The 27,148-nt window shown below is 42.5% G+C and overlaps 1 protein-coding gene across 4 annotated transcripts; it reads left to right on the top strand.

The window, feature by feature from the left end:
- Positions 1–1,592: 1,592 nt before the first annotated feature.
- On the top strand, positions 1,593–22,607 carry Smarce1 (SWI/SNF related, matrix associated, actin dependent regulator of chromatin, subfamily e, member 1). 4 transcript variants are annotated; one of them, XM_032912136.1, is made up of 11 exons: positions 1,593–2,207; positions 4,051–4,102; positions 4,280–4,323; positions 7,379–7,483; positions 11,738–11,818; positions 12,580–12,711; positions 12,956–13,127; positions 17,373–17,545; positions 18,226–18,327; positions 18,857–19,067; positions 21,454–22,607. In XM_032912136.1, exons 2-11 carry the CDS (start codon positions 4,096–4,098, stop codon positions 21,660–21,662), a joined length of 1,236 nt encoding a protein of 411 aa, XP_032768027.1. In that variant the 5' UTR covers positions 1,593–2,207; positions 4,051–4,095; the 3' UTR covers positions 21,663–22,607. The 4 variants fall into 4 exon arrangements, with proteins under 4 accessions (XP_032768027.1, XP_032768028.1, XP_032768029.1 ...); XM_032912137.1 differs by lacking the exon at positions 7,379–7,483; XM_032912138.1 differs by lacking the exons at positions 4,280–4,323; positions 7,379–7,483.
- Positions 22,608–27,148: the final 4,541 nt, after the last annotated feature.

The following is a 27,148-nucleotide window of genomic DNA, read 5'->3' on the forward strand; positions in this document are numbered from 1 at the left end:
CACTTAGAACTCCATCCCCTCGTTTTTGTTTTGTTTGTTTGTTTGTTTTTTGTTTTGTTTTTTTTCGGAGCTGAGGACCGAACCCAGGGCCTTGTGCTTGCTAGGCAAGCGCTCTACCACTGAGCTAAATTCCCAACCCCCATCCCCTCGTTTTTTAAACCACTTTTTCTTAACATTTATTTATTTTATGTGAGTACACTGTTGTCCTTAGACACACCAGAAGAGGGCATCGGATCCCATTACAGATGGTCGTGAGCCACCATGTGGTTGCTGGGATTTGAACTCAGGACCTCTGGAAGAGCAGTCAGTGCTCCTAACCCCTGAGCTATCTCTCCGGCTTTTAAACCACTTTTGTGCCAGCCTTGTCCTACCACCATTGAGCTTCAGAGAACTGCCCAGTTGGGAATGGCACCTTGTAGCACGCATGCGTGTGCACACATGCCAGAGAGCACTGTGCCCTCTACCCTCTTTCTTACCATTCCTTAATCCCACAGTTGCTAAAGCAGGGACGTAACAAGGCTGGAGTTACTGGGCAGAAAGAGAGAAAAGACACTGGATCCCTGACGTAACTGTGTGGATCCTACATTTATCTTCTCTATGCTTTTTGTGTTAAAAAAAAAAAAATTTTTTTTTTCAGATACATTTCTTTATGCTATTCACTCATCTGGAAAACTCTCCTTTAGCCTTTCCTTTCAATACACTTTTATTTCATTAATTTCATCTCACCAGAATGAAAATATTGGACAATGGAAGAACTGGACCATATTATCATTTATTCCTGGCTCTGCAGACTTCTAAAGATACCTCACGAGGATAAGGGCCAACAGGTAGTCCCAGAATTCAACCAGTTTCTCTAGATGCTAACACTGTCCTTAGAACACTGTCCTTAGATAACCACAGACGGTCTGCTCATTTTTTCCTCCACCGTGACGTGACCCACATTAGCCAACTTCTTATGGTCCGCCAAATACTTGCATTTGTAAAAAAAAAAAAAAAAAAAAAAGAGCCCTGGAATAGTCCAGAAAGGTGGCTACACACACACTTACTGAGCACCTAATTACAAGTCTAGCCCTTCGAAATCATTGGTAATTATGAAATTGTCCAGTCCAGTTGCCTGAAACTTGGGTTTTCAAGACTCTCCAAGATTGCAGATGGCGGGGTTGGGGATTTAGCTCAGGGGTTGGGGATTTAGCTCAGTGGTAGAGCGCTTGCCTAGCAAGCGCAAGGCCCTGGTTCGATCCCCAGCTCTGGAAAAAAAAAAAAAAAAAAAAAAAAAGAAATGTTTGCCACCACCTGGCTCTTTAAAAAAAAAAAAAAAAAAAAAAAAAAAGATTGCAGATGGCCCAATCCCATCAAGAGGGTTTCAGACACAGGCCCTGGAAAAGTTCTAGGAGGGCACCACAAAGAAACATCGAGCTGACTATTTAAAGACAAGCGAGGGTGAGCTGAATTAGCCCTCCTGCTAAGAGATGTGAATTGTCACAGGTATGCAAGCTGGAAGGAGTGAGCTGACATCTGAGGACCCTAGGCTCAGAAACCTGTCGCCATCATTCAACCTCTAGAAGCATCTGGAAAAACTACAAAACTCCCGTGTTGCTTTTCGCTTAGGCGGAGGCAGGGAGCCCTGCTGGGCGCCAGCAAGGACCAAAACGCGGGGATCCGGGTCCTCCCCGCCTACATTCTCCATCCTCCATCCACACGTCCATCAGCGGAGTACAGAGGATCAGAGCGAAGGGGAACGCCAGGGTTTGGGGTGTGCGGGAGCTGCGTCCCGCCCTCTCCCGGGAGAGGCTCCGGCGAGCCTTCCCCCGGCGCTTGCCTCACGCAGCGGAACCCACCGCCTCAGTGAAGCCCGGGTGCGCAGTGTGCGCAGTTCCTGACGCCGGGCCGCGAACCAGGGCCCGCAACGCGGCCCAACCTTCTCCGCCCTCCTCGCCGTGACGAATCGGCGCCCGGCTGGGACAGGATCCAAATTGAAAGACTTCTGAGGGAACCGAGGAGCCTGAAAAAAAAAATCTTTGGCGCACTAAGCCTTGCCACGTCTTCACTGGAAGGGCTGTTCGTCCGAAGAGGACCGGCCGCGGCCCGCAGAAAATTCCCCGGAGCGTGTGGAAAGTGCGAGCGCGGAAGCTCCGGCGCGAGGGGCGGGGCGAGCGCGGGACAAAGGGAAGCGAAGCCGGAGCTGCGGGCGCCTTCTCGGCCCGCGGGTGAGTGTTTCCCAGTGGGCCCGACCCGGTCGGGGAGGGTGGTGAGCTGTGGTGTTTCGGCTTGGCGGGACCCCGAGTTCCCGCGGGGTGCTGGGGTTCGGCCTCGGCTGCGAGGCGGGAGCTAGAGCCGGTGCGGCCTCTGCGAGGCCTAGCGGCGGTGGGGGAGCCCCATCCGGTACAGCTTCTCGGAGGCGCCACTAGTCCCTTTATGCTGGACTCCGGACGCTGGCCGGGCACCCATGCACAACCCTCTGCGGGGGAGTTTCCAGAAAAGCTCACCCTCCGCCCGCCACAAACTCAAAGGAAAGGATCTCGGGAAGCCCAATGGGCAAGGCTAGCGGGAGTCCTCACCCACCAGGAAGGTGGTTCCCTTTTTGGGGGGTGGGGGATGGGGGGTGGGGTTCAGGTAGCGGCCTAAAGACACCCGGGGTGGCTTGGATGAAGTCTGAGACGGTGTGGGTTGGGTTTAAACCCACCTCTGGCATTTCTGGGCCTATGGCCTTAGACACTTAATCGCCCCGGGACTGTTTTTTTCCTTTGTAAAATGGGGACAAGCCATACGTATCTGGTAGGGTCATTGTGACTAGTGAACAAGACTGTGTTAAAAGCCTGACCCGTAAGGTAATTAATTCAACAAATACTGAGTTGCATGCCAGGCACTATGGTTAGATCCACTCACTACTTGAGTTTATAGCCCAGGAGAGCAATCATTTGTAAGTATTAGCAGTGAAGTGTAAGGTGCCAGGGACCCTGTCACAGTTTCTGTCGGGGCTCCCCACAGCAAGGCCTACTGGGTGTTGATGGAAGTAAAAGAGATGGGTTGAAAAAAAAATTAGCAATTAACACATCAGAAACTCTTAACCCTGATGGTTTGAGGCACTTCCTTTAAATGAAAACTAGAAGAAAGAAAAAAATGTATTCACCATCTTTCTAAAAATAAATTTTCATCTCTTTATGCATTACCATTTGTGGTCTGTGTTGAGTAAGGAGCAAGCTCAGATAATGTCCGTGTTTTGAGCTGGTAATACTAGGACCCAATTTATGAAGAATCGAGCAACGTTTGAGTAATAGGTTAGACCATCCCTCCTCTCTTGCAAGACAGAACCCAGCCACATTCACATGTTGTGTGAGGGAAAATGCCACTGATCTTTAGTAAGCCCTGTAGGAACGCAGAGACAAGGCAATTAGTTCTGTCCATATAATTCACTAGAGAGGACCTGAGGTAATTTCTGAAATGGACAGTAAAGGAACAACAGGTGTCCTGTAAGTAACCTCAGAAAATTGTTCCAGCTCTTAGGAAACTATTTACCAACAAAAGAGAATGTAAAGTTTGTTAGCATGAGTTATCTTTCACACTGCCTCCAGGAATAAGACGTTGCTCTGTTTCGATAAAAAGAGGCCCCCTCGATAGGGCAGAGCTTCTGATCAGGTGTTATTGGTCAGTATCTGGAAGGCCTTGTTGGGGTCACCCTGATAATACATCACATTCTATTGTCATTATTTTTTTTTTATCAGTCTTAAGTAATCGTTCGCATGGCATCAGCAAAATGTTTTCCATACAAGACGTGGCTCTCAATGTCATAAGCAAAAACCTAAAAAAAAAATCCATCTCTGATAGAACTCTAAATTTCCCAGTAATTCATTTTCATCACTTAATTCTGATCAATCAAATGAATATAAGAACTAGTTAAAATATGCAAAAAGGCTTGATTACTAGCAATTAACAGTGAAGTAATTTTGCTCAGAAATACCAAACTACCCTATTCTTTAGGAAAACATTCTCTTATGCTTGCTGAGTTTTGATTCTCTTTTTTTTTCTTTTTTTTCTTTTTTTTTATTTTAGTGTCTCAGATTCATTCTTAAGGAACTGAGAACTTAATCTTCCAAAATGTCAAGTAAGTTTCAATTTTTATATTTATCAATCTGTGTTAATACGAGACTAATGCCCTAGCAAATGGGAATTCCAAAATACTCTCATTTTTTTTTTCTTCAAAGCAGGACCATTGGTAGTTTTGTTGCATAGTATTATATCTCAGTTGTTTACAAGAAGTTATTTATTTTCTTTCAAACAGAAAGACCATCTTATGCCCCACCTCCCACCCCAGCTCCTGCAACAGTAAGTTTTAATTTTCTTGTTAATGTAATAGCCAAGTCTGGCCTTGATACAAAAACCCAGATGTCTTCCACTGACAGTCACTCAGTCATCACAGCCACAGCATAGCAAATTCAGCTAAAAACCAGCACTTCCTACTAAATAAAATAACTCCTTTCATCCTTACCTTGAACCAAACCCAACATTTAAAATTACATACTGTGAACTCCCCACCTCCTGTGCTCTCTTCTCCTAGCGGGAAGTCAGTGAGACACTCCTTTCTAGCCTTTCCCCTGGTAAAGGGCCTGGCAGCTGACAGTGAGTCAGTGCTCATCCTGCTGTTGGTTATCCCTTTATTTGTTGTTTTTAAACCTAACCTTCAACCGGTTACATTTTTCTCTCACTGTAAGTAAGGGCTGGGGTAGCTCAGTGGCAGCACCCACCTAGCATGCACAAGGCCCTAGGTTGGAACCCCAGCAGCACAAATTTTTTAATTAAACTTTCTTATCTGTGTATAAAATTTTCACATTAAAGTGTCTTGTTCTAAGGATAACTACACTCATAAATCTTATTTTCAAGCTGCTCAAGTAAGGGTTTCATTACCCATGGGTCAGATCTCGTTACTAAATTTTGTTCAGGTTGGTTTGCCAACTGCTCTGCTTAAAGGTGTCTGATGGCTTTGAGCTCTTCTTACCCAGCTTGAACAGCATGTAAAATAATTGTCCAATCCACAGTTCCGATTTAACGGCAACCCATGCAGGTTTGCCTAAAATGCTGAAATGGCTTTCTTTCCGTTTTAAAACAACCATGAAAGACCACTTAACCATACCCTTCAAAATCTGAATCAGGATTATTTTGTTTTGTTTTGTTTTGTTTTGTTTTGAGACAGGGTCTTTATGTAGCCTAGGCTGGCTTCCAAATGGTGATCCTTCTCCCCTGGCCTTCCAAACGCTGGAGTTATCAGCATGCCCAGCCCAGAATTGATTCTTTAATGTCTGCTAGCTCTTCCTTCCATACCCTCTACCGACTAATTTCAGGCTAGTCTACTTGACTACTAATGAGTTCCTGTGTCTTTTGTTTTCTCCGCTAGGTAACTAGTCTGATTTACTAACCCTTGGTGAATGTTTTAGTTACATTGTTTTTCCTCAGATGCTCCTTTTAAAAGGCACATCATACATTCTCAAGGTCACTTCATGTGATATGCAGTCTGTAAAGTTGCTCCCAGGAGACTGTAAAGTCTTGGGCTTCATTTTTTCTCTCTTAAAGAACATTCCTTACCACTGTCTCCATCACATTACACTCATGTGTGTGCAGGTTGAGTTGAGCGAGTAAAAGCCTCACCTCAAAAATATAAACTTTAGACTATAATTGCAATATACTAGTTTCATTTTTTTAAAGTCCCTTATTTGCTTATATTAATTTTTAATCAGTGTTCGGAGGTATAAGTTTTATGTAAATACTACCTCCAGGAGTGTAACGTGAACAAACTTGCTATTATTTTTTAAAGAAAATATTTTAAAGACTAAGATCCCCTTCTGAGTTTTCCCACAATGGAAGGGATCCTTTTTTTAACCCTCATCATAATTGCACATTTATACACAAATCCAGAAACTAGGCTTTCTAATATCCACAGAAGGGATCCGAAATGAGTTAGTCTTTTCTTTTTTAAATGTCATTGCTTTTACCACCATTACCACCACTCACCCCTTCCACTGCCACCGCTCGAATGAACCACTCCACGCGGAACACGCCCTTCTCTTGTGCTTTATGATTTCATCTGTGTTTTGCTACTCAAATATGCTTAATCAGCGTCTTTCCTAACTACGGGCTATAAATTGATCACTTTGTTTTCCTCTTAAAAAGTATCACATGTGCTGCCTGCTTGAATGTCTTTGGATACTAAGGATGTATACGAGGGCATGTCTTAGGAAATGGCATTTGTTTTGTGACAACTAAAGTTTAGCAGGGATGTTTCAAGTGTACTTTTGTAGAATTGAGGAGAGTATGTTAATTGCATGTAAAAATGGCTATCACTTGTTATGACTGAGTGTCACTAAACCAGCTACACTTTTGGTCTCTTCTTTACCACATTCTTTTTATGCATTTTGTCTTGATTTTATGAACACTGGATGTCATTGTATTAACCACAAGGCCACAATTACATAGGAACCCATTTGTGATTATATCAACATGTAATTCACAAAAATCAAGAGTTTTGTTGCTGCAGTGAGCAGTTGTATTTGGAAAGGCTGAGAGACTTCAGAAAATCAGATGAAAAAGGAAGTTCAAGTCTGTCAACTAAAAAAAGTAGTTCCCATTAAAATTAAATGCATAAAGTGTTGATGATACCTATGGAAGATGGATCAAAGAAGAGATGGAGGAGAAAGTCTGTAAAAGAATGACTGGGTTAAAGATCAGATAGCACCCCAGTATGAAATCTATGCATTTCTTACAAGTCCTTGTTTTGAAATCATGCATGTGACATCCATTGACATATTCTATCCTATTGACAATTCCTGGCTTCCTGATCTGAGTCTCTTTTCATTTGTCACATATAAAAGTATTTAAAGCTGTCTTGGAAAAGCAGATCCATTTCTTGTTTTGTTTTTAGTAAATGAGTGCATTGGTGGCATCCACATAACTGTCAAATAATCATGTTTTGTTTGCATGTAGTGTTTTCAGACTTTAAGGTTTATCATACTTGAAGCTTTCCTATCTCAGACATTAAAGATTGCTAAATTATCTCATACTGTTGACCATGAAGTAGTTCTAGATGTTTGCAACTGCAGTGTGATGCTTTCCTCAGAACAAAGCACAACATACTCAATCTCTCAAGCATCCCTAACCCCTGCCAAGGAAGAGTAGGAAAGAGGAAACATGCATACACCCCTGCACATGCATACTTGCAGACTGGTTTCTCAGTGGAAAAAAATAGTAACAAACAACCAGTTACAACACATCATTGCTTGTTTAAATCAGGTTGCTTTTGCATGCCATATGCAGATCATTTTTCATTTCTGTGTTCCCCTCGTTTGAGCTCATTTCTCATTCGTGTTTTTGTCTCATTTGTTTCCATCAGCAAATGCCCAGCACACCAGGGTTTGTGGGATACAATCCATACAGTCATCTCGCCTACAACAACTACAGGCTGGGAGGGAACCCGGGCACCAACAGCCGGGTCACGGTAGGAGAATCAACTATTACAGCCTCCGGCAAACAACTGGAATTGACCAGAAATGCCTCCAGAGCTAGGTTCTCTTGAATCAGAAGCACAGCCATTAAAAACAATTTAACCTGACTTTTCAAATATTTTGTACAGTCTTACACTGAACAAGAAAGTGCAGTCTGGCTATGTACCTGGAAGAAAAGAAATCCCATTCTACTTGGTGATCAGTAGGGATAAAGCCTTGAACACTGAATGCTCATGCTGTATATGTAAACAAATGTAGAATTCTTTTGGTTAAAATTCCTTATGACGTGAAGAGTATCTTTCATTGTTGAAGGTAATTGGCGTTATTCTCAAGGGCAGTTTCTAAAGGAGTGCTAGGACTTTGAAGACCTGGCTTTGTCTGAACTAGAAAGCTCTTGGCAGACCTGCCTGCCAACCTACACTCAGTGTTTGTCTTTTGGATTTAGTAATGGACATGTCTGAAACTTGTTTCTTTCCAGTTTAATACAGAAAAGCATTTTACTGTCTTCTCAAGGAATTTTGGAATAAAAATTTCCAAGTGTTAGATAAGTATAACTTTCCAATCCATTATAGACAGATGATTCTTAAAACTTGAGGAATTTCATTTCATTGATTCAGCTAAGATAATCAAAATTGGATGATATATTTCAAAGCTTTTATTTTAAAATTATCTTAAACTCAAAAGAAATTAAGGTAATAAATCCAAAAGTCAAACACCTCCATGAGAATGTGGTATTGGTGAGAATATCTATGACACAGATGGCTGGAAACTTTGTAGTATCTGGCTTTCATTTTCTGTATTCATAAAAAAGCCCTCTCACCCTGTAGTAAAGCTAGAGCTGAAAACTTGTCACTATCAACTGTGTGTCTGTCCTGGTAAGCATATTGCTTAGCTGGATAGGTTTTGTTTGTCTAAATTTTTCATTGTTTCTGCATAATCTGTACTTCATAAGCATATCAAGTTCTATGTGCCATACGTATTTCACAGTATCTGAAAGGTGTTCTGACAAAATGTTTATGTGTATACTGTACAATGCACACAGTCTCTGTGTGCAGCAGTACATGTTTTTCCCTGGTCTAAATGTGTTGTTTCCTAAGTGGAATGAGAGGCAAGGTTATCAGATAATAAAGAACATTATAGTTCACACAGTAAGCACAGCTAGTTTTGGATCACTTGTGTTAACACAGAAATTTATTTAAGGGTGGTGAGTAAGAAGATGGTTCTGAATAGTTCTATATAGTTAAGGCTCTTGGTGGCCATGCTAGTGGAACGGTCAGTGTGCTCCTAGAGTAACTTAGTTTGGGGTTTGTATAAACAGCCAGCTCTTCATTTGTATGTAGCCATGAGACTTCTCTGTTGCTAGAAAGATTAGATCATACAGTGAGAACTAGAACGAAGGAGACACTCCTTGTCTAGGCTTAGGTTGGTCATCTGTTTCAATGCTTTTCTTCCTGGGAAGTGGAAGAACTCAGAAAATTTTTGGAATGAGCTCTAGCCTTCAATATAGGGGAGCGGTTAGGCTGAGAACTTTGGTATCTTCGTTCTTTGTAGTTGTTTCCTTGTATTCTTGTCCTTTTGTCCTGTTATCACCAGATGGACACCTGAGCAAACTGCTAGAAGCAGAGGGGTTTGCATTCTCTTTTATCCTGACTTAACTGTTTCTCGGGACTCACTTGCTTATAAAAGGTGTTTGTAGAGACCCCAGTGCTGCACTGCCTCCTGGGGAATGCTCCTCCTGAGTAAGCTATGATAGATAAAGCCACAGTGATTTGGTGGAATAGATCTGTGCAACCCTAAGCAAGAGCTTTGCTCCATGTGGGTAGTTTTCAGAAAATAAAGCACTTAGGTACCAGATTGAGACCTTTGGAGGACTTAGGACGGCTTTTAAGTGTAGCCCATGCCTGATCACTCTGTTCTGGTGATGGTTCATGTTCTCTGATTTGTAAACAGATTCAAACAAAATGTTAAAAGCAGCCTACTTCTTGCTAGTAGAAATCCTCTCTCCAGTAGAAAATTCTTAAATAAGACCTTACCAGAGAAACAGCTAAGAACTGAGAAAGAAACAACAACAAAATACCCCTTTGTGCTATTCAAGATCAAACAGGATGGTGGACTTTATCACACAGATTGCCTAGGACCTGACTCTTAGATAAGAACAGTTTTAACAAGCATGAGTGTTTGCTTCCCCACCCTCAATTCATAGAAATAGGAAGACAAACTGGATAGATGGAGAAGTGATGCCGAGGGTGGGTTTCCTGATAGCAACCAGGAAAGATCCTCATTGACAAAGCAAAGTCGAACTCCCCAAAATCTCGTTCCTGGCCACTTAGTGAAAGGCCATTTGCAGTTTTTCAAACTAGGAGCACAGCACACACAGCAGTAGCTGTTTCTAGTTGAGTCTTGTGAAAGCAGAACAGACATGTTTGAGGTAGTTCAAAGATGTCTGAGATATTAAGCAAACTGGTCATGTGTGGTGCTAAAGATCCTCAAACCAACTGGAATTTATTCTTAGGGAATGGGGGACATTGTTTTGTGTTGTTTTGTTTTGATTTTTTATTTGTAAACTGATAGTGTAATAATATGAATTCAGTATTATTTGGGTACTTTTTTTGTAAAGGGGGGTGAATTAGCAAATCTATTAATGTTCTAAAATACTCTTTGGAACATATGAGCAAATATTACTAAATTTTGTTTTTTAAATGTTTTAATTTATACTTACAACTTTAAAAGTACACATTAGAATTTTTAACTGTTAATAATATTTTGGTACCTTCAAATATTGGCACAACTTTTTTTTTTTGGAACCCAAAGTGGGTTCCAAAAGTTAGTATGGAGCCTGGATTGAAAATGTTTTCTAAGCATTTCCTGTGTTGAGAAGGAGGCTTTCCATGGTGTAAGGTTACTGATGACTCCGACTTCTTTGGACTCCTTCAAACCTTGGTGCCTGCTTCCCTGAGTGGCTGCCCTAACCACTGACAGTTTGTGCCTCCAGGTCTCATTCCATTCCTTTGCCCACTGCTGGCTAAGACCAGATCTGTCTGAGTCAGAGCAGCAAGTGTGTGTTTTGTAATTGGAGCAAAGTGGTCCTCTTTCCCATTCGGGGTCAGGATCCCCCTAGTGACAGCAGAGCCAATGAGATAGGCCACAGTACTTCTTATTTTGGCTCCTCCATCAAAGCACTGATAGGAGATAGTTCAGAACCAGTTGCCGCTGAAGCAGCTTTAAATGGGGCTTCTGCTACAAGTCACCAGGTGTCTCCTGGCCTGTGTTTCCTCACACAGATAGGACCTAGCACTTAACTCTCTCCGTGCTTCCTTTTGTACTTTATCTCTCATCAACTAACTTCCTCACTACTTTTCTGAAAAAAATTTTAGTCCCTTTTCTTGTAGTTTTCTTTTTCCATGTGGCCTGCCTTTCCTTGTCCTTGTTGCTTTTCCACAGAAGCAACATTGAGGACTGGGCCTCAGAAGTAACATAGCAAGGCCCTGAGTGCCAGTGCTCAGTGCTTTAGACGGTTCTTTATTTCTGTTACCATAGCATTTGGAGACAAGAAAAGGATGGCTTGAGTTCACACAACTTGATCCCTGTAAGAAAATATGCCCCGAGACTGCTAAAATAGAAAACAGAAAACTATGAGACTAAAAATTTAACAGAAATAAATCTCTACTTCTAAAAGAAATTTTTTCTTTTCCTTTTTTTTTTTATTTGCTAGATTTCTAGTTTATTTGCTAGATCTCTGTTTCTTATTTGTGATTTTTTTTTTAACCTGGAATTGTGTTGTTTGTATGAGGGTACATTCCTGATATGGTAACAAGATCCCCTGTAGACAGTGTGTGTATGGTAAGTGCTAAGAGCTCAGAGTCTACAGATAAACCAGTGTTGACTGTATGTGTAACGGTACTAAGCAAAATAAAAGGATACAGGTAATGTCCTAAATGTGAGGTGTTGACATATAACTCCATTTTCAGTGTATGGATTATTATATAATATTTTATTCTTGCAGGCAGCTTGTCAAAACAGTGGCAATAAACTGCTAAGTAAAACATTAAATATGTGTTTAAAGTCGTTTCTTCTGATATAAACATTTCTGAATTTGCAGTGATATCTGTTTTCTTTGGAGGAAATATAAGAATCTTGTACCCATGGACGAGTAGAAGAAAGGCGCCTTAGAATTTTTAAGGGACTTTCTTTTCAGGTGGCAGTGAAGTCCTGCAGTTGAATAATGAATGTATTTCACTCTTTTGCAGGCGTCCTCCGGCATTACAATCCCAAAGCCTCCAAAGCCACCAGATAAGCCGCTCATGCCCTACATGAGGTACAGCAGAAAGGTGGGTGCCAGAAGCTCTGCCCACTAGCTCTACATGCAGTTCCAGGCCGGTTTGACACCTTCCATAGACACATTGAGGGAAGAATTTAAAAACTTGTAATTGTTTAAGTAACTCATTCTCATTTCAGAATTCTAGAACTCAGGAGCATGGTTAAATAAATTGCTAAGATCTTTTTAAACAGATTAGTCTACAGCCATGAAAATGATATCTTTTTGAGAATATTGAAAGGCATGAGAAGGATGTTAAGTGTAAGACTATATATTGATACCTTATTTTTATTAAAAATAACAAGTCTGGAAGGTAGTTCAGTGGTAAAACGCTTGTCTAGCCTACATGTAAGAGCCCTTAGGTTCAATTCCAAGAATATAAAATAATTAATAAGTATAGTAAAAATATCGATCATAATTATTACATATGTGTTTGATAGTATGGTACAAATTACGTCTAAATTCACTTAACAGCTAGAGACATAGAGTTAATTGTTCAGTTAATTCAATATAAGTGTGAACAGTGGTTAAATGGTGTTCTAGCTTAATCAGTTTGAAGTACTGATGAGGAAATGACAGTGGTGATGAGATCCAGTGAGGTAAAGATAAAATGACATCATAAGTTGGCAGTTTTGAAGCAGGCTGATGGCCACAGATGAGTTTGATATTGTCATCTTTGCTTTTGTTTGTATTTAAACGTTCCCATATTAGAGTATTTTTAAATGACTATACTTTAGTCACTAATACTGAATTTTCAACTATTAACTTTTTAAGGTCTGGGACCAAGTAAAGGCTTCCAACCCTGACCTAAAGTTGTGGGAGATTGGCAAGATTATTGGTGGCATGTGGCGAGATCTCACTGATGAAGAGAAACAAGAATATTTAAACGAGTACGAAGCAGAAAAGGTAGGAGGACCACCTTCGCTCATTATTTATTAAAGAAGCAAAGCATGACCAGACAGCTGAGGCAGCACTGAAGTTTTGTCCACCAAGCCCCACTCACCTGAGTGGCACATTCTCTGTTCAGAAGGAGAGATGACTGTCACAGCCCCCTGTTCACCTTTGCCCTCTGACTCAGATGAACAGTGCAGCTGCCCACGGTGACCTGGAGAGTGGAATGTACATTAAAAACCAACCCTTTGAATTTCAGATAGAGTACAATGAATCTATGAAGGCCTATCACAATTCCCCTGCATACCTTGCGTATATTAATGCAAAAAGTCGTGCGGAAGCTGCATTAGAGGAAGAAAGTCGACAGAGACAGTCGCGCATGGAGAAAGGAGAGCCTTACATGAGCATTCAGCCTGCTGAGGACCCAGACGGTAAGGTGGAAAGTGGGGCGCTGCATGCGCTCTCTCTGAATTAGGGAAGAAATCTTAGTTCAAGGCTTTTATTTTTTTAAATGGGAAAGCATAATTTTGTCTTTTCAATAATAAGATTTTTGTGTATGACTTTCCCATGGGAAAAAATACTCCTTACAGAGTGGAAAGTTGTTAAGGGAAAAAAAAGCTGTACTTCTTACTTTTCAAAGTCTTTATACTTCGAATAAAGGATTTGTTTGATTTTTCAAGACAGGGTCTCACTGTGTTGTCCAGATTTACCTGATTCTCCAGTCTCAGCTTCCAAATTCTGGGATAAGTTTTTGCTGACACGCCTTGCCTTAGTCAGGGTTTCTCTTCATACACAAACATCATGACCAAAAAGCAAGTTGGGGCGGAAAGGGTTTATTCAGCTTACACTTCCACATTACTGTTCATCACCAAAGGAAGTCAGGACAGGAACTCACAGAGGGCAGGAACTTGGAAGCAGGAGCTGATGCAGAGTCCATGGAGGAGTGCTGCTTACTGACTTGCTCTGTAGATTGACCTCGAAGGCAGACATCTGCAGGGCTCTGTCTCCTGTAATGCTGGATGGGATTAAAGGCCTGTGCCAGCATGCCTGGATCTAAGCTTTCCTTCACCTAGAACCTGCTTTGTCCCAGGCTAGCCTTGAACTCAGAGATCTGTTTGGCTTTGTCTTCTGAGATTAAAGGTGTAAACCACCATGCCTGGATCTAAACTTAGCTGGAAGGGATGATACCAAATCCTTTAATCTGTTACCTCCTAAGACAGGATTCAGCTCCATATCACTTCCTGGTGCCCCTTTAATACTTGAACCATGTATTTTATATTTTTCCCTTCTAAGCTCGCTACACTTGTTCAAAACCCTCTTCATGAGATGTAACCTGAGAACAAAGTCTCTATTGGGCTTTTTTGAGACTTCCTTTGTCATGTAATTAATATCTCTTTACCTCAGACTCAGGCAGACTTCAGACAAGGGCAAAAGGCAGCCAAGCCGCATTCTTCACCAAAATACCACAAAAATGGTCTCTAGGCCTCATATTGAAATTCTTCTCCACTGAACCAGGTCTGCAAGTTCAAATCAATCTCAGCACCAGTGTCTTCCATACTAGGGTGCCTCATTAAGCCCCACTTAAAGCATTCCAGTGCTTTCCAAATCCAAAGTCCCAAAGTCCACATTCATCTAAATAAAAATCATGATCAGGCCTGTCACAGCAGCACCCCACTCCCAGTACCAATGTCTGTCTTAGTTAGGGTTTACTGCTGTGAACAGACACCGTGACCAAGGCAATTCTTAGAAAGACAACATTCAATTGGAGCTGGCCTACAGGTTCAGAGGTTCAGTTCATTATTATCAAGGAGAGAATATGGCAGCATCCAGGCAGGCATAGTACAGGAGAAGCTGAGATGAGAGTTCTACATCTTCTTCTGAAGGCCGCTCGCAGAATACTGCGTCCATGCAGATAGGATGTGGGTCTTAAAACCCATATCCAGTGACACACCTACCCCAACAAGGCCACACCTTCTAATAGTGCCACTCCCTGGGGCAAGCTTATACAAACTGTAACACACTCTAACCTGATAAAATATATGATTTCCCTTTGTGTTTGTTTTTTGTTTTTTTTTCCCCTTTCCTTTTAACTTCCTTTTTTGTTTGTTGGTTTTGTTTTTTTTTTTTTAGACATGGTATCCACATAGCACTGACTGTCCTAAACTTGCTATGCATTTCAAGTTGGCCTTAAACTCACAAAGATCTTCCTTCTTCTGCCTCAAGCTTGGGGATTAAAGGTGTGTGCCACCACACCCAGGTTCTTTTCTAAAAAGTTAAATGCCTTACAGTTACACCCAGTCTTCTTTTTTTAAAATGTGTGTAGCAAGCCTGTAGTTTTGTACACTTGAGTGTAGTGCCTGCAGATGCCAGGAGTGGGTGTCATTCTCTGCAGCTGGACTTCCAGGGAGTTGGGAACTGCCTGACGTGGGTGTTGGGAACTAAACTGTGGTCCTCCAGAAGAGCTGTTCATGCTCCTAATCGGCTTATCCAATTTATCAATTACCTAAATTTGCTCTTAGGAGCAAATTAAACTAAACGCTCTTAGAGTAAAATTTAATGAGTGTATTATAAAAGCCTTATTATTTTAAAATCCAGTATGAATATGAGAATACCACCCATAATATCACTCCTGAGTACACATTACACACAGACAGCCAGGCTTCTGAGTTAGCATTCTATGTGCATATGGACAGATTACTCTTCTAGCCCATAGTAGCCAAGTAAAGGCCATTTAACTTTAAGTAAAGGCATTTAACTTTAACTGAAGCTGAAGGGGTCCAAGATAGCCACTTCCATTAAAGAGCATGCTCATCCACACACCCAGCATGCTGGGTAAGTGTTTACTTTGCTCTGTGTTCTACTGGATCGTGGACAGAATTGGAAGCAGTAGCTACCAGCCACAAACACAGCAAGAGTGTAATTTAAGATCCCACTTAGGAAATACCAGAGGAAGTTCTGAAGAGTTTAGGGAGGTAACAGTGGAGGAGTAATGACACCCAAAGACATGAATATACCTGAGTAGGAGGAAGAATTCAGTTCAAAGCCAGTCTGAGCTACATAGTGAAATTTTGTCTCAAAAATATCACACACCCTGGAGCTCCAGAGCTCTTGCTGTGAGTACAAGGACTTAAGTTCAGACCTCCAGTACCCATGTAAATTGCTTGGCTTGGCACATACTGATAACACCAGCATTGGGGAGCTGAAACAGGCAAATTCTGGCACCTCACCTCCGTGAGCAGCCAAGCTAGCCAAAATGGTAAGCTTCCAGTTCAGTGAGAGGTGATAAAACAAAAAGAGATAAGACACTTGTTATCCTTTTCTGGCCTCCACATGTATGTACACGTGTGTGCACACCTGTAGACCATATGGGTGCATCACACTAAAAAAGAACAACCCACACACATAAAAAACATATAAGCCAAATGTGTACTATATGTACCTAAGTTTGGGTGGCACCTTTATCCATTAATAACAGCCGTGTGCATGTATAAACTGGCAAAGTTAAAAATAAGTTTAGAATCAAGTATGAGTGTGTAGTGTGTGTGCATGTTCAGTATCTATGAGTGTGTAGTGTGTGTGCATGTGTATGTGCATGTGTGCGTGTTGGGTGTCTTCTTCACCTCTCTCTGTGATAAGGTTGGGTCTGGTGTGTGCACTCATACTCCCTGTCCAGGTTCATGTGGAAGGTAGAGGTGCTATTCAGATGGCTTCCTGAGTGGGTTCTCTGCACTGTTTTAAGACAGAATCTCTGTCTCTCTGAATATAGAACTTGCCATTTTAGCTAGGATGACCATTGAGCCTCTAGAATCTGCCACACCCATCTTTTACTTGGATGTTGGCTAGGATCCAAATTTAGATCTTCATGCTTGCCTGGCAAACACTATCTTAAACACTATCTCCCATCCTTGAAATCAAATTGTGTTTTTTTCTATAAGATTAGTTTGAGTCTTTACCATTTTTTTTAATGTGATAAAACATAAAAACCACCTGGAAAACAGTAAATATTACTAGAGAAGATGGTGATGAGTTAATTTTACAAATGGATATTTTCATTAACAACTGTGATAAAAACACCTCCCCGTCACAGTGTAGTGCGTATCGAGTGCCTTTGATAATTACTAGGACATCTGGCAAAATTTCAAGTTTTCCATCACATGCAGGTTTTACATGGATCCCAGGACTAAAAGAGATGTGAACATATGTTGTTTGTATTTTAACCAAATATCAGGCACTTATCATCTCTTAGTACATAGTTTCTCAGTCTTCCTAATGCTGCTAACCTTTAAGACAGTTTCTTGTGGTGTGTTGACCCCCAACCATAAAGTTACTTTTGTACCAACTTCATAACTGTAATTTCTCTGCGGTTATGAATTGTAATATAAATATGCCGGATATCCAGTGTGCATCCTGAACCCCTGTGAAAGGGTTGTTTAATCCTCAAAGGGATCAAGCCCCACAGGTTAGAATCACTGCCTTAGTAGCTCTCTGAGAACAGCACCTGGGTGGGTTGTGTCTTCTGTCTCTGCGTGCTTCATAACTGTAGCCTGCCCAGGTGCCCCTGATGTTAGACAAGGCCACTTGCTAGGGAACTGAGGACCACACTTACTAAGTGACTGCTTGTTAACATTGTTGTGGTAACTGGTCACCTAATTTCCAGGACACTTCCTTCATTCCAGATTATGATGACGGCTTTTCAATGAAGCATACAGCCACTGCCCGTTTCCAGAGAAACCACCGCCTCATCAGTGAGATCCTCAGTGAGAGTGTGGTACCTGATGTGCGGTCGGTTGTCACAACAGCTAGAATGCAGGTCCTCAAGCGACAGGTCCAGTCTTTAATGGTTCATCAGGTAAGTTCAGAAACATTGATTATAGTAGAAGGGGTCTGTGTCACACATCCCAGGTGATGTGACTCTGCACAGTCATAAGGACACCTGGGAAGTAGTGCCACCTATGCATGGTTTAAGACAGAGGCTGAAAGAAGGGGACCATTCAGGAAGCTTAATAAGTTTGTCATTGAAAACTGTAGTAGAACATTGTGGTGGCAAATACTATCTGTTAAGAGATGGATGCAAACTGAAGAATTTAGGGGCCCCCATCCGCCTTTGCTGCATTACTATAAAATGTTTTCCCAAAAAAAAAATAGTCATTAACATCTTATTAATCACAGCCATTCCTCTATGTAACATTTTTAAAAACATAGCTAGATTTAATTTTTTAATGCAAAATTAGTGGGCTGGAGAGATGGATGGCTCAGTGGTTAAGAGCATATTCTGCTCTTCCAGAGGTCCTGAGTTCAAATCCCAGCATCCATGTAAGGTCATTCACAACCATCCGTAAATCCAGCTCCAGGGCATTCAATGGCCTCTCTGGCTCCATGGGCACCCGCACTGGTGCACCTACGCACACATGTGCACACAATTTAAAATTTAAATTATACTTGAAAGTATTAACTAATGGCATGCTTTCTGCACTTAATCTGCCTTAGAGAAAACGTTTAACTATACACATCTGCTCTGTCACCTTACAGCGGAAACTAGAAGCCGAGCTTCTTCAGATAGAGGAACGACACCAGGAAAAGAAGAGGAAATTCCTGGAAAGCACAGACTCCTTTAACAATGAGCTTAAAAGGGTACCCATTCCATTCACTTTCCGTGTGCCAGTTGCTCTTGTTCTTAATGTTTCTACTGAGTGTTGGTCACTTTGAAACAATACCAACATCACAGCACAAACCTACAATCTTTATAATAAATCAGCAGTGTCATGTAGTACACAAAGACGAGGTCACAGGTGCTAGAACTCTCCAGTGCGTTTTTAAAATCTTTGTAGTTGTAAATTATTTTCACTTTATTATAATCTATTCATAGATGTCTGCATTAGATATAATTCAGTTGCATTTTTGTATCAGCTCAGTGGGGCGTGGTGGCACGCACCTTTAATCCCCCACTGAGGAAGGTGTGAATGGGGAGGTGCCCTAGCAGCCCCTGCTCCTGTGTGTCTGATGGCTACTAGAGCAGCTCTCTTCGTCCTGTACTTTGAGGACATTGCTGCTTTTTCTCCCCATGTAAACACCATTACATAAGCCAGCAAACAACTTATTGACTCCAAGGTCCTAAGGAGAAGCGTTGCTGAGCTCACTCACTGATCTTCTTCTCAAGCAGCTGTGTGGTCTGAAGGTGGAAGTGGACATGGAGAAGATTGCAGCAGAGATCGCACAGGCGGAGGAGCAGGCCCGCAAAAGGCAGGAGGAGAGGGAGAAGGAGGCAGCCGAGCAAGCTGAGCGCAGCCAGGGCAGCATCGCCCCCGAGGAAGAGCAAGTGGCGAACAAAGCCGAGGAGAAGAAGGATGAGGAGAACATCCCGATGGAGACAGGTAACCGCCTCCCCAACCCAGGAAGTGTGAGGGCCCTGACAGCCAGCACTCTTGCCATTCCCTGTCTCTCTCTATCGTAGGCTCGCTGCTACTCTTGCTGCTCCACAGAGCAGCATGCCGGCATCAGTCTTGCCGTGTGAGCTCTTAGTAGTACTCAAGTGGGGGTGGCTCTGGAGACGGGCGTGCAGGGCCCTGTCTGTTTGCCCATTGCTGACACTGACTTTGCTGAGCTTTCTCTCATCTCCTCGTTTGAACAGCTACTTGCTGCTGGATTTGACATAGGATTAATAGGCAATAATATTTTAACCTTTATGGTACTATTTACATAAGATGTGTCATGGGCCCGAGATTTGTCTTTGTCCTTAGATGGCAAAGTTTGACTAGAAGATGGCCAGACTCACTTGTTGCCACACTACATGTGACAGCTTTGAGGTAACAGTAAAGAGAGAGAGCGTGCGTGTGTGTGTGTGTGTGTAGTTTGGGACTTGAAACAGACTTCCTGGCCAACAGCCTTTAGTGATGACTGTCTAAGCCTTACATGTTGGTGCCAACCGACCTCAGCCTACTATGCTTTTTTTTTTTTTAAAAAAAGATGTATTTATTGTATTTAAATGAATTTACTGTAGCTGCCTTGAGACACATCGGAACAGGGCATTGAATCCCTATTACGGATGGTTGTGAGCCACCTTGTGGTTGCTGGGAATTGAGCTCAGGACCTCTGGAAGAGCAGTCAGTGCTCTTAACTGCTGAGCCACCTCTCCAGCCCAAACAATGCTTTTTGATGTTTTGGTTTTCCTGAATAAAGGCATTCCTCATGGTTTGGATTTTTTTTTTTTTTTTTTTTAAAAAAAAAAGGGTAAAACTTAGATCAAATACTGATGAACTTGGTTGTTCTTGAAGTTTTTGAGATCACCTTGCCCCTCAGCACGATTGACCCTGCCTAGTGGATAAACAGGAGTAAGCCAGAAGTAGTCAGGGGACACTAGCACTTGCTGGGAAAAGGGACATGGGCACACTCTGTACTCAACAGTAACTCCTGGCAGTGTTTAAGGAAACATCAGTATCTCTGCCAGGCATTTACACAGTATTTAACTCAGTGGGTTTTCTTTCCAGACAGGCTGGTTTTAGTCTTCATTGTCTGGGCCTCTTTCTGGTTTTGTGAACCCGGTTTTGGTTTTTGGTTTTGTTTTGTTATTTTTTTACCATAAATTGGGCAAATCAGAGTGTGGTTCTTTGCTCATCTTGCAACCAGACCATGTCTTCGGTCTTGAGTCTGTTTTGCCCCAAATGAGGTCTGTCTCCCTCTGACAGCGTCTGGGTGTCTGGGATGTTTACTGAGATGTCTGTCTGCTAGCTTAAGGAAAGTAAACGGAGGGAAAAAATTAAAGATATTAGAACCTTGTGTTCAGTTTCCTAAAGGAAGTGGCCAGCACCACTTTAAACAGAGCATCTGCTCCTTTCTGTGCCTTCAGTTTGTGTATTTCAGGCAGGGTCCTGCTCTACTGTGTTGTCTAGGCTGGCCTCGGACTCGGGAGCCTCAGACGGGAGTGCAGTCTTCCGGTGCCACCGCCGCTGGCTTCTGGCCTCCTTTTCATGTTACATTTAAACCAAGTCTCCAAAAAAATATTTAAATGTTATCAGATTTTAAAAATTAACACTCTAGGCTAGACAGAAAGCTTAGTAGATGGACCTGAGCGCATATGGGAAAAGCAGGCTACATCTTCAGGATCCAGTACAGGAGCTAGGATCAGCAGATTCCTAGGGCTCGTTGCCTGCCAACCTGGCCTACCTGGCTACTTCCAGGTCCGTGAGAGATCCCAAAGTGGACCTTCCTGAGGAACGGAACACTGTGGTTCTCCTCTGACATGCACATGCAAGACTCGCTGTCTTACATTCTTTTATTGTATCAAATCTTTGAAATCTAGCGTGTATTTTATATACTTTTTTATTTATTTTTATTTTATTTACATTAGTGACTTGACTTCATGTATGTCTGTGTGAGGGTATCAGTCCAGATCCCCTGGAACAGGAGTTACAGACAGTTGTGAGCTGCCATGTGGGTGCTGGAAACTGAACCCCAGGTCCTCTATGGAAGAGCACCCAGTGCTTTTAACCTCTGAACCGTCTCTCCAGCCCCTTTCCCAAAAGCTCAATTCTCACCACAAAAGTGTTTGATATGTATTTAAATTTCATAATACTGTAGGTAAAAATGTAGATTTTCGCACCCTGAGTTGTCTCAGGTATTCATGAATATTCCTGAGTCACAGGACTGGCTCATTTCAGTGCTTCCCACGTGTGGCTGGTGGCTGGCACACTGGACAGGTCATCTTATGCCGCCAGCAGAGTTAGAGTGAACGGAACTGATGGTGCAAATGTGTGCTTACAGAGGAGACACACCTCGAAGACGCTGCGGAGAACCAGCAGAATGGGGAGGAAGGCACGTCTACTCCTGAGGACAAGGAGAGCGGGCAGGAGGGGGTTGACAGCATGGAGGTGGAAGGGACCAGTGACAGTAACACCGGCTCAGAGAGCAACAGTGCAATGGTGGAGGAGCCGCCCATGGACCCTGTACCAGAAGACGAGAAGAAGGAGTAAATGTTGCCTTGTTTTATGTGACCTAAAACTTTTTTAAATGAAAAAAAAATGTGTTTTTTTTTGGTTTTAATGGTGTTATGTGGTTTGTGTATTATTTCCATTGATACCGTGAAGGTCTTCGATAGCATAGCCTAATGCCATCTGCTCACCTTTCTTAGCTCTCAACTTCTGAAACCTCAGAACTGAGATCAGTCGAGAGACCCATCTCTTTGCGAACCACTTGGACGCTGCAGAATCTACTCTTCCAAACGCCTTCCTTCAGCTCACTTGGGTGCTCATCAAAGCCATAGCTTTAACCCCTCCCAGACCAACTACAGCTCTCCGAGTCCCCTGTCGTGTGTATTTATTACAGAGTGCCCTCTTTATCTCTGGTATCAGACACCAGGCGTCCTCTTACAGGGTAGGGTGTAGCCTGAAACCAGCGAAACACAGATGAGACTGTGCAGAGATGGCCCTGGAGGGGCCGGGGAAGTAGTTACTGCTGTGGATTCTCATTAGGTGAGCCCTGCACGTGCATATCCATATCCGTGCAGTTATTATGGGATGTGTTCTGGGAAATTCATCCTTATTGTACAGGGGAAAAGAAATGTGTTTTTACCAGATTGGTTTTCCAAAGACATGATAGACAGCAGAGCCTAAGGAATGGAATATTCTTATAATGGACTGCAGACTTCAAAGTGGTTGGCCCATTGCAAAAGGAAAACAGGAACTACGTTCATCCACTTGAGCATACTTCATAGTGATGAAAACCTCAAGGCTCGAGATCCCATAGATCAGAGCCGAACCTACCTTTTTGATAAGCCCTTTAGTGGTGTTAGAGACTAGATACGAGATAGTTTGTAGTGCGTGCTCCCTGATATCTAGAATAGATTTTTACTGAATAGTGGTATATATGATGTTATATGTTTCTTAAAAGCCCAAACATAATAAAGAAATTAAGACAAAGGTCTCAGTGTTTTTATTGCACTGTAAAAAATCGACATAATTTGGTCCCTATGATACATCAAGAAATGCCTGTCACTCATAGGAAGCTTGCCTCACGAACTGTCAGTATTAACAGGACTGTGAAGGAATCTGTTCGAGTGGTGTGGCTAACGAGTGAATACAGCCTGTGCTCATGGGGGAACCTTCACTCCCCCCTTAGTGACTTACACAGCAACAAGCAATTTCCTGAGAGGAAGCTTGATGTGTGGGGTCATTCTTAGGCCAGTTTTTCCGTGGTTCTGCCCTTCCTTGAGAATCAAACAATTTTTTTTTTCAAGACCGGATTTCTCAGTGTAGCCCTGACTATCCTGGCAAAACACTTATCTATGAACAGGTCTGTTTGGGGTTTTGAGCATGGAGAGCTAAAAATTCCAAAATGTCTCATCTTAGATAAATTGGATAACCACAGATAAAATCCTCTGGAAGGTGAGGTGGGTGAAAGAGCTGTCAAGTAAGAGCAGAGAACTTTGAAGGCCTGGGTTCCTAACTGCACCATCAGTTGCCAGGAGCAAGACATGACCCCTCCTCTACTGAGGACAGCCCTGGGGAAGGAGGCCTGGAGCAAGGCTGCCCGGGCAGGACAGGCTGCCACCTGCCCAAAAGGGGCCAACCTCGATGGAAAAAGATAGAAACGACCTTTTCAGTTAAACAAGTACATGTAGACACCGACTCGTGAAATGGTTCTTAGTTCAAGAACACAGAGGACGGGGTTGGGGATTTAGCTCAGTGGTAGAGCGCTTGCCCTAGCAAGCGCAAGGCCCTGAGTTCGGTCCCCAGCTCGAAAAAAAAAGAACACAGAGGATAGCAGAGGTCTGACAAGACCTCACAGGCTTGGGAAAGTAACTCAGACAGTCTATTTCAAGTATAAAATACACTGAAATATCTTAAGCCTCTCTACTTTCATATCTAGTGCATCTGTTTTATTTATGAGTGCCTAAAATTTGTAGGTTTAAGTCTTACTAGATTCTAAGAAAACCAAAAGGGGAATTCACAGTCATGCGATTTTGTAGAGATGTCAAGTTCTGCAACTTGCCTAGACAACCTCCAAGCCTTTCTCTAAATGACTCTGACCTGATAATAGCCAGGTGTGAGAGACCATCACACAGACACACACGGTCCCTACTGCTCAGAACTTCTGCTGTACCTCCTGCTTAGGTACAAAGGCTTTCGGTTGAATTATGGCTGCCTAAGTTACTGAATATGATAACACACAATACTGAATGATGAGGCAAGGCAGAAAGGAAAGAACACAGTTGACATTTGCCGAGAAGACATAGGCTGACAGAGTTGACATTCCTTTCCAACATGGCTGTGTTATGAAAACAGCAATGAAGCAGACTTAAGCGCTGGAGTATGTGGTCTTGTGGGATCTCACTCCTTCACCCAGACATTTTCTAGGAATTTCAACACTTTGTTACAGTAAGGACTTCCTGTCTCTCACCCTTGACAGTTTATAATCATATCAGCACCCCACAGGAACCACCGTGTGATCTCATTTGGGTTTCTTAGCATACTTTTGAAGATAATAGCTTCAAAACCCAAAATTTTCTATATGACTATTGTAAAAACGATGAAGTGTGACTGAGAAGTTCACACACATGCTCTTGGGTATTTGTTTTCTTTCTGAACACCTCTCTATGACTATGGCTTATAAAATCTAAATTAAGATACCTTTAATACAAGGTTGGAGAGACAGCTCAGTGGTTAAGAACAGCGGCTGTTCTAGAAGATCCAGGTTTGATTCCTAGCACACATTTGGCAGCTCAACCTTCAATAACTCCAGCTATAAGGGCTCCAATGTCCTCTTCTGGCCCCTGAGGGCACCATGCAAACAGGCAGTCCACAGACATATATGCAGGCAAGACACTCAAATTTTAAAAAAAAATTTTTTTAAAGATGTCTTTAATAAGCCCCAAGTTTGCTTCATACTGTCTAATCCTAAAATTAGTTTCTATGGCCAAGCCAATGATCTCAGGTCTCTGAAAGATAAGAGAACCCAGGCTTCAAGATGGCTGCATGGAGCTGTATCTCCCTCCCTATTCAGGGACTTAACAGTAACAATCCTTTGTAGCACAGTTGTATAGCCGGATAGGCTTGTACACATGCAGTTCATGGTGTTTGCTTGACAAAAATCAAACAATGGTAGATTTTTTTAAAGTAAAAATATACTTTTGGCTAAACCATTCATATATATATATATATATATATATATATATATATATATATATATATATACAGACTAGCCTGGCCTTGAACTCAAAAATCCATTTGCCTCTGTCTCCCCAGTCCTGGGATTAAAGGTGTGACCCAGCTCTGCCTGGCAGAGCATTGGAGAGAAGCAAAGAGCTATCTCATTTCAACGTGATAATGTAAGGGCCAAATGGAACATATAGATTCAAGGGCTATCCAAGAAGGGGGGCTGAGATCATGGATAGCTACTGAGTGTGGCTAATCTCTGTCCAGCTCTTTAGTAACCCTCCCCGTTTCCATACCAGCGCTGGAGAGGAGACAGTTGGTGCCACAGTGTGAGACTCCTATCGCCTGCAGTTAAATTGAAGCTTTAGTTATTCATGGGAACAGGCAATGAAGCGGAGATCATAATTTGTTAAATCCTCCTTTTAGAAACACAGTTTCCCTCTACCCCCGAAGCACTACCCTAGTGAGTCCACCTGCTCCACTTCCTGAGTGGGTTTTCTCTCATTCCCTTCGCCCTGGGCAACCTTGCTGGGACAACTAGCAGGGGGCTTAATGCCTTTCAAATGGAAAACAAACTGTGGGGCAACAAGCTTGAAGGAACTCTGAGTCTTTTTAGACGACACCATACTGAAACATTACTTGGCTTAAGCTGTGAAAATGTTTCTTCCGTCGGTCTGGTAAGGAAAACAGTGTAGTACAAAATGACATGAGCGTGTTAATAGTCATTAAAGCTGTTTATAGATGTCTTAATTGTCATCTTGAACTATATAAAATTGCCCGTGTAGGTTTTGTTTGCTTTTGACTGCATGTGTCATTGTGTACATGTGTCTACATGCTCATGTGTGTGCATGTGTGCATGTGTGCATGTGGAGACCAGAGGTTGACAACAAATGCCTTCTTCTCTATCACTCCACCTTTTTTTTTTTAAATAGATCTCTCACTGAATTTGGAGCTCATTGTCTTGATGAGTCTGACTGACCAGCAAGACCCTAGGTTCACAATCCACTGAACATTAGGAATGAGCTCACAGGGGGCTGGAGAGATGGCTCAGCGGTTAAGAGCACTGACTGATCTTCCAGAGGTCCTGAGTTCAATTCCCAGCAACCACATGGTGGCTCATAACCATCTGTAATGGGATCCAATGCCTTCTGGTGTGCCTCCAACTATGGTGTGTGTGTGTGTGTGTGTGTGTGTGTGTATGTGTGTGTGTGTGTGTATAATACTCTTAAAAACAAAAAAGGATACATAGCCTTTACTCCCAGCACATGGGAAGCAGAGGCAGGCAGATCTCTGTGAGTGTGAGGCCAGTGTGGTCTACAAATGAGTTCCAGGATAGCCAGGGCCATTACATAGAGAAACCCTATCTTTAAAAGAGTGGTTATGGCACATACATTTTACATAGACCTGAAGGATTCGAACTCGGGCCCTCCTAATTACACAACAAGCACTTTGCTGTCTGAGCCACCTCCCCACCGTTTATCTACGGAATGACAGTTCCACCTGCTTACTAACAATTGTGCATTTTACTCTGCAAGAACGAGCGCTTGCTCACAGCTTTGAGTGTGAAATGACATTTGCAATTTGCCAACTACCAGCATTCCCTTGTAGTTCGGGTGTTCATGGGAACCCAGATTAAAACTCAAATCCCAAGGGACTCAGTACTTAACATCCTAACCTTTAAAGACTTATTTTGATCTTCATTATTACGTGTGACGTGCATGCATGGGAGTGCAGTTACCATCAGAGGCCAGAAGAGGGCACCAGGTGCCCTGGTACTGGAACTGCAGGCTGTTGTGAGCCACCTTATATGGGTACTAGGATCTGAGCTTGAGTCTTCCGCAAATACAGCAAAGGCTCTTAACCACTGAGCTCTCTCTCCAGCCCCAACATGCTGGGACGCACTCCCCAGGAGCCATACAGTCAAACCACCTGTTCTATGCTCACACGGTTGCGCTACGAAGGAAGTTTTTCCTCATTCTCACTATCAACAATGTTTACTTAGGATTAAAAATGTTAAGTATGGAGGGGGAATTCCCGAGTGCAGCTTACTCTTTACATAAAACTCAGATAGAATCTGCAGACAGTGGCTTCTTTTGGTGTGTCATTTGAAAGGCAGGTGTGTCGTTTAGGAGAGACAAGCTTAGATGAGCCACCTCCAGTTCCCACCAAATACTTGGTCCACGGGTCCCCGAGGGCATCACATCCTGTTAAAAGAAATCTTTCTAATCTAGGCCAACCCATTGTCTTTGAACAGCTCATGACCTCCTTAAAAAATTAATCTGAAATCTTGTTACAAATACATCTTG

This window comes from Rattus rattus, chromosome 9 (assembly GCF_011064425.1).
Source record: "Rattus rattus isolate New Zealand chromosome 9, Rrattus_CSIRO_v1, whole genome shotgun sequence".
Taxonomy (NCBI): Eukaryota; Metazoa; Chordata; class Mammalia; order Rodentia; family Muridae; genus Rattus; species Rattus rattus.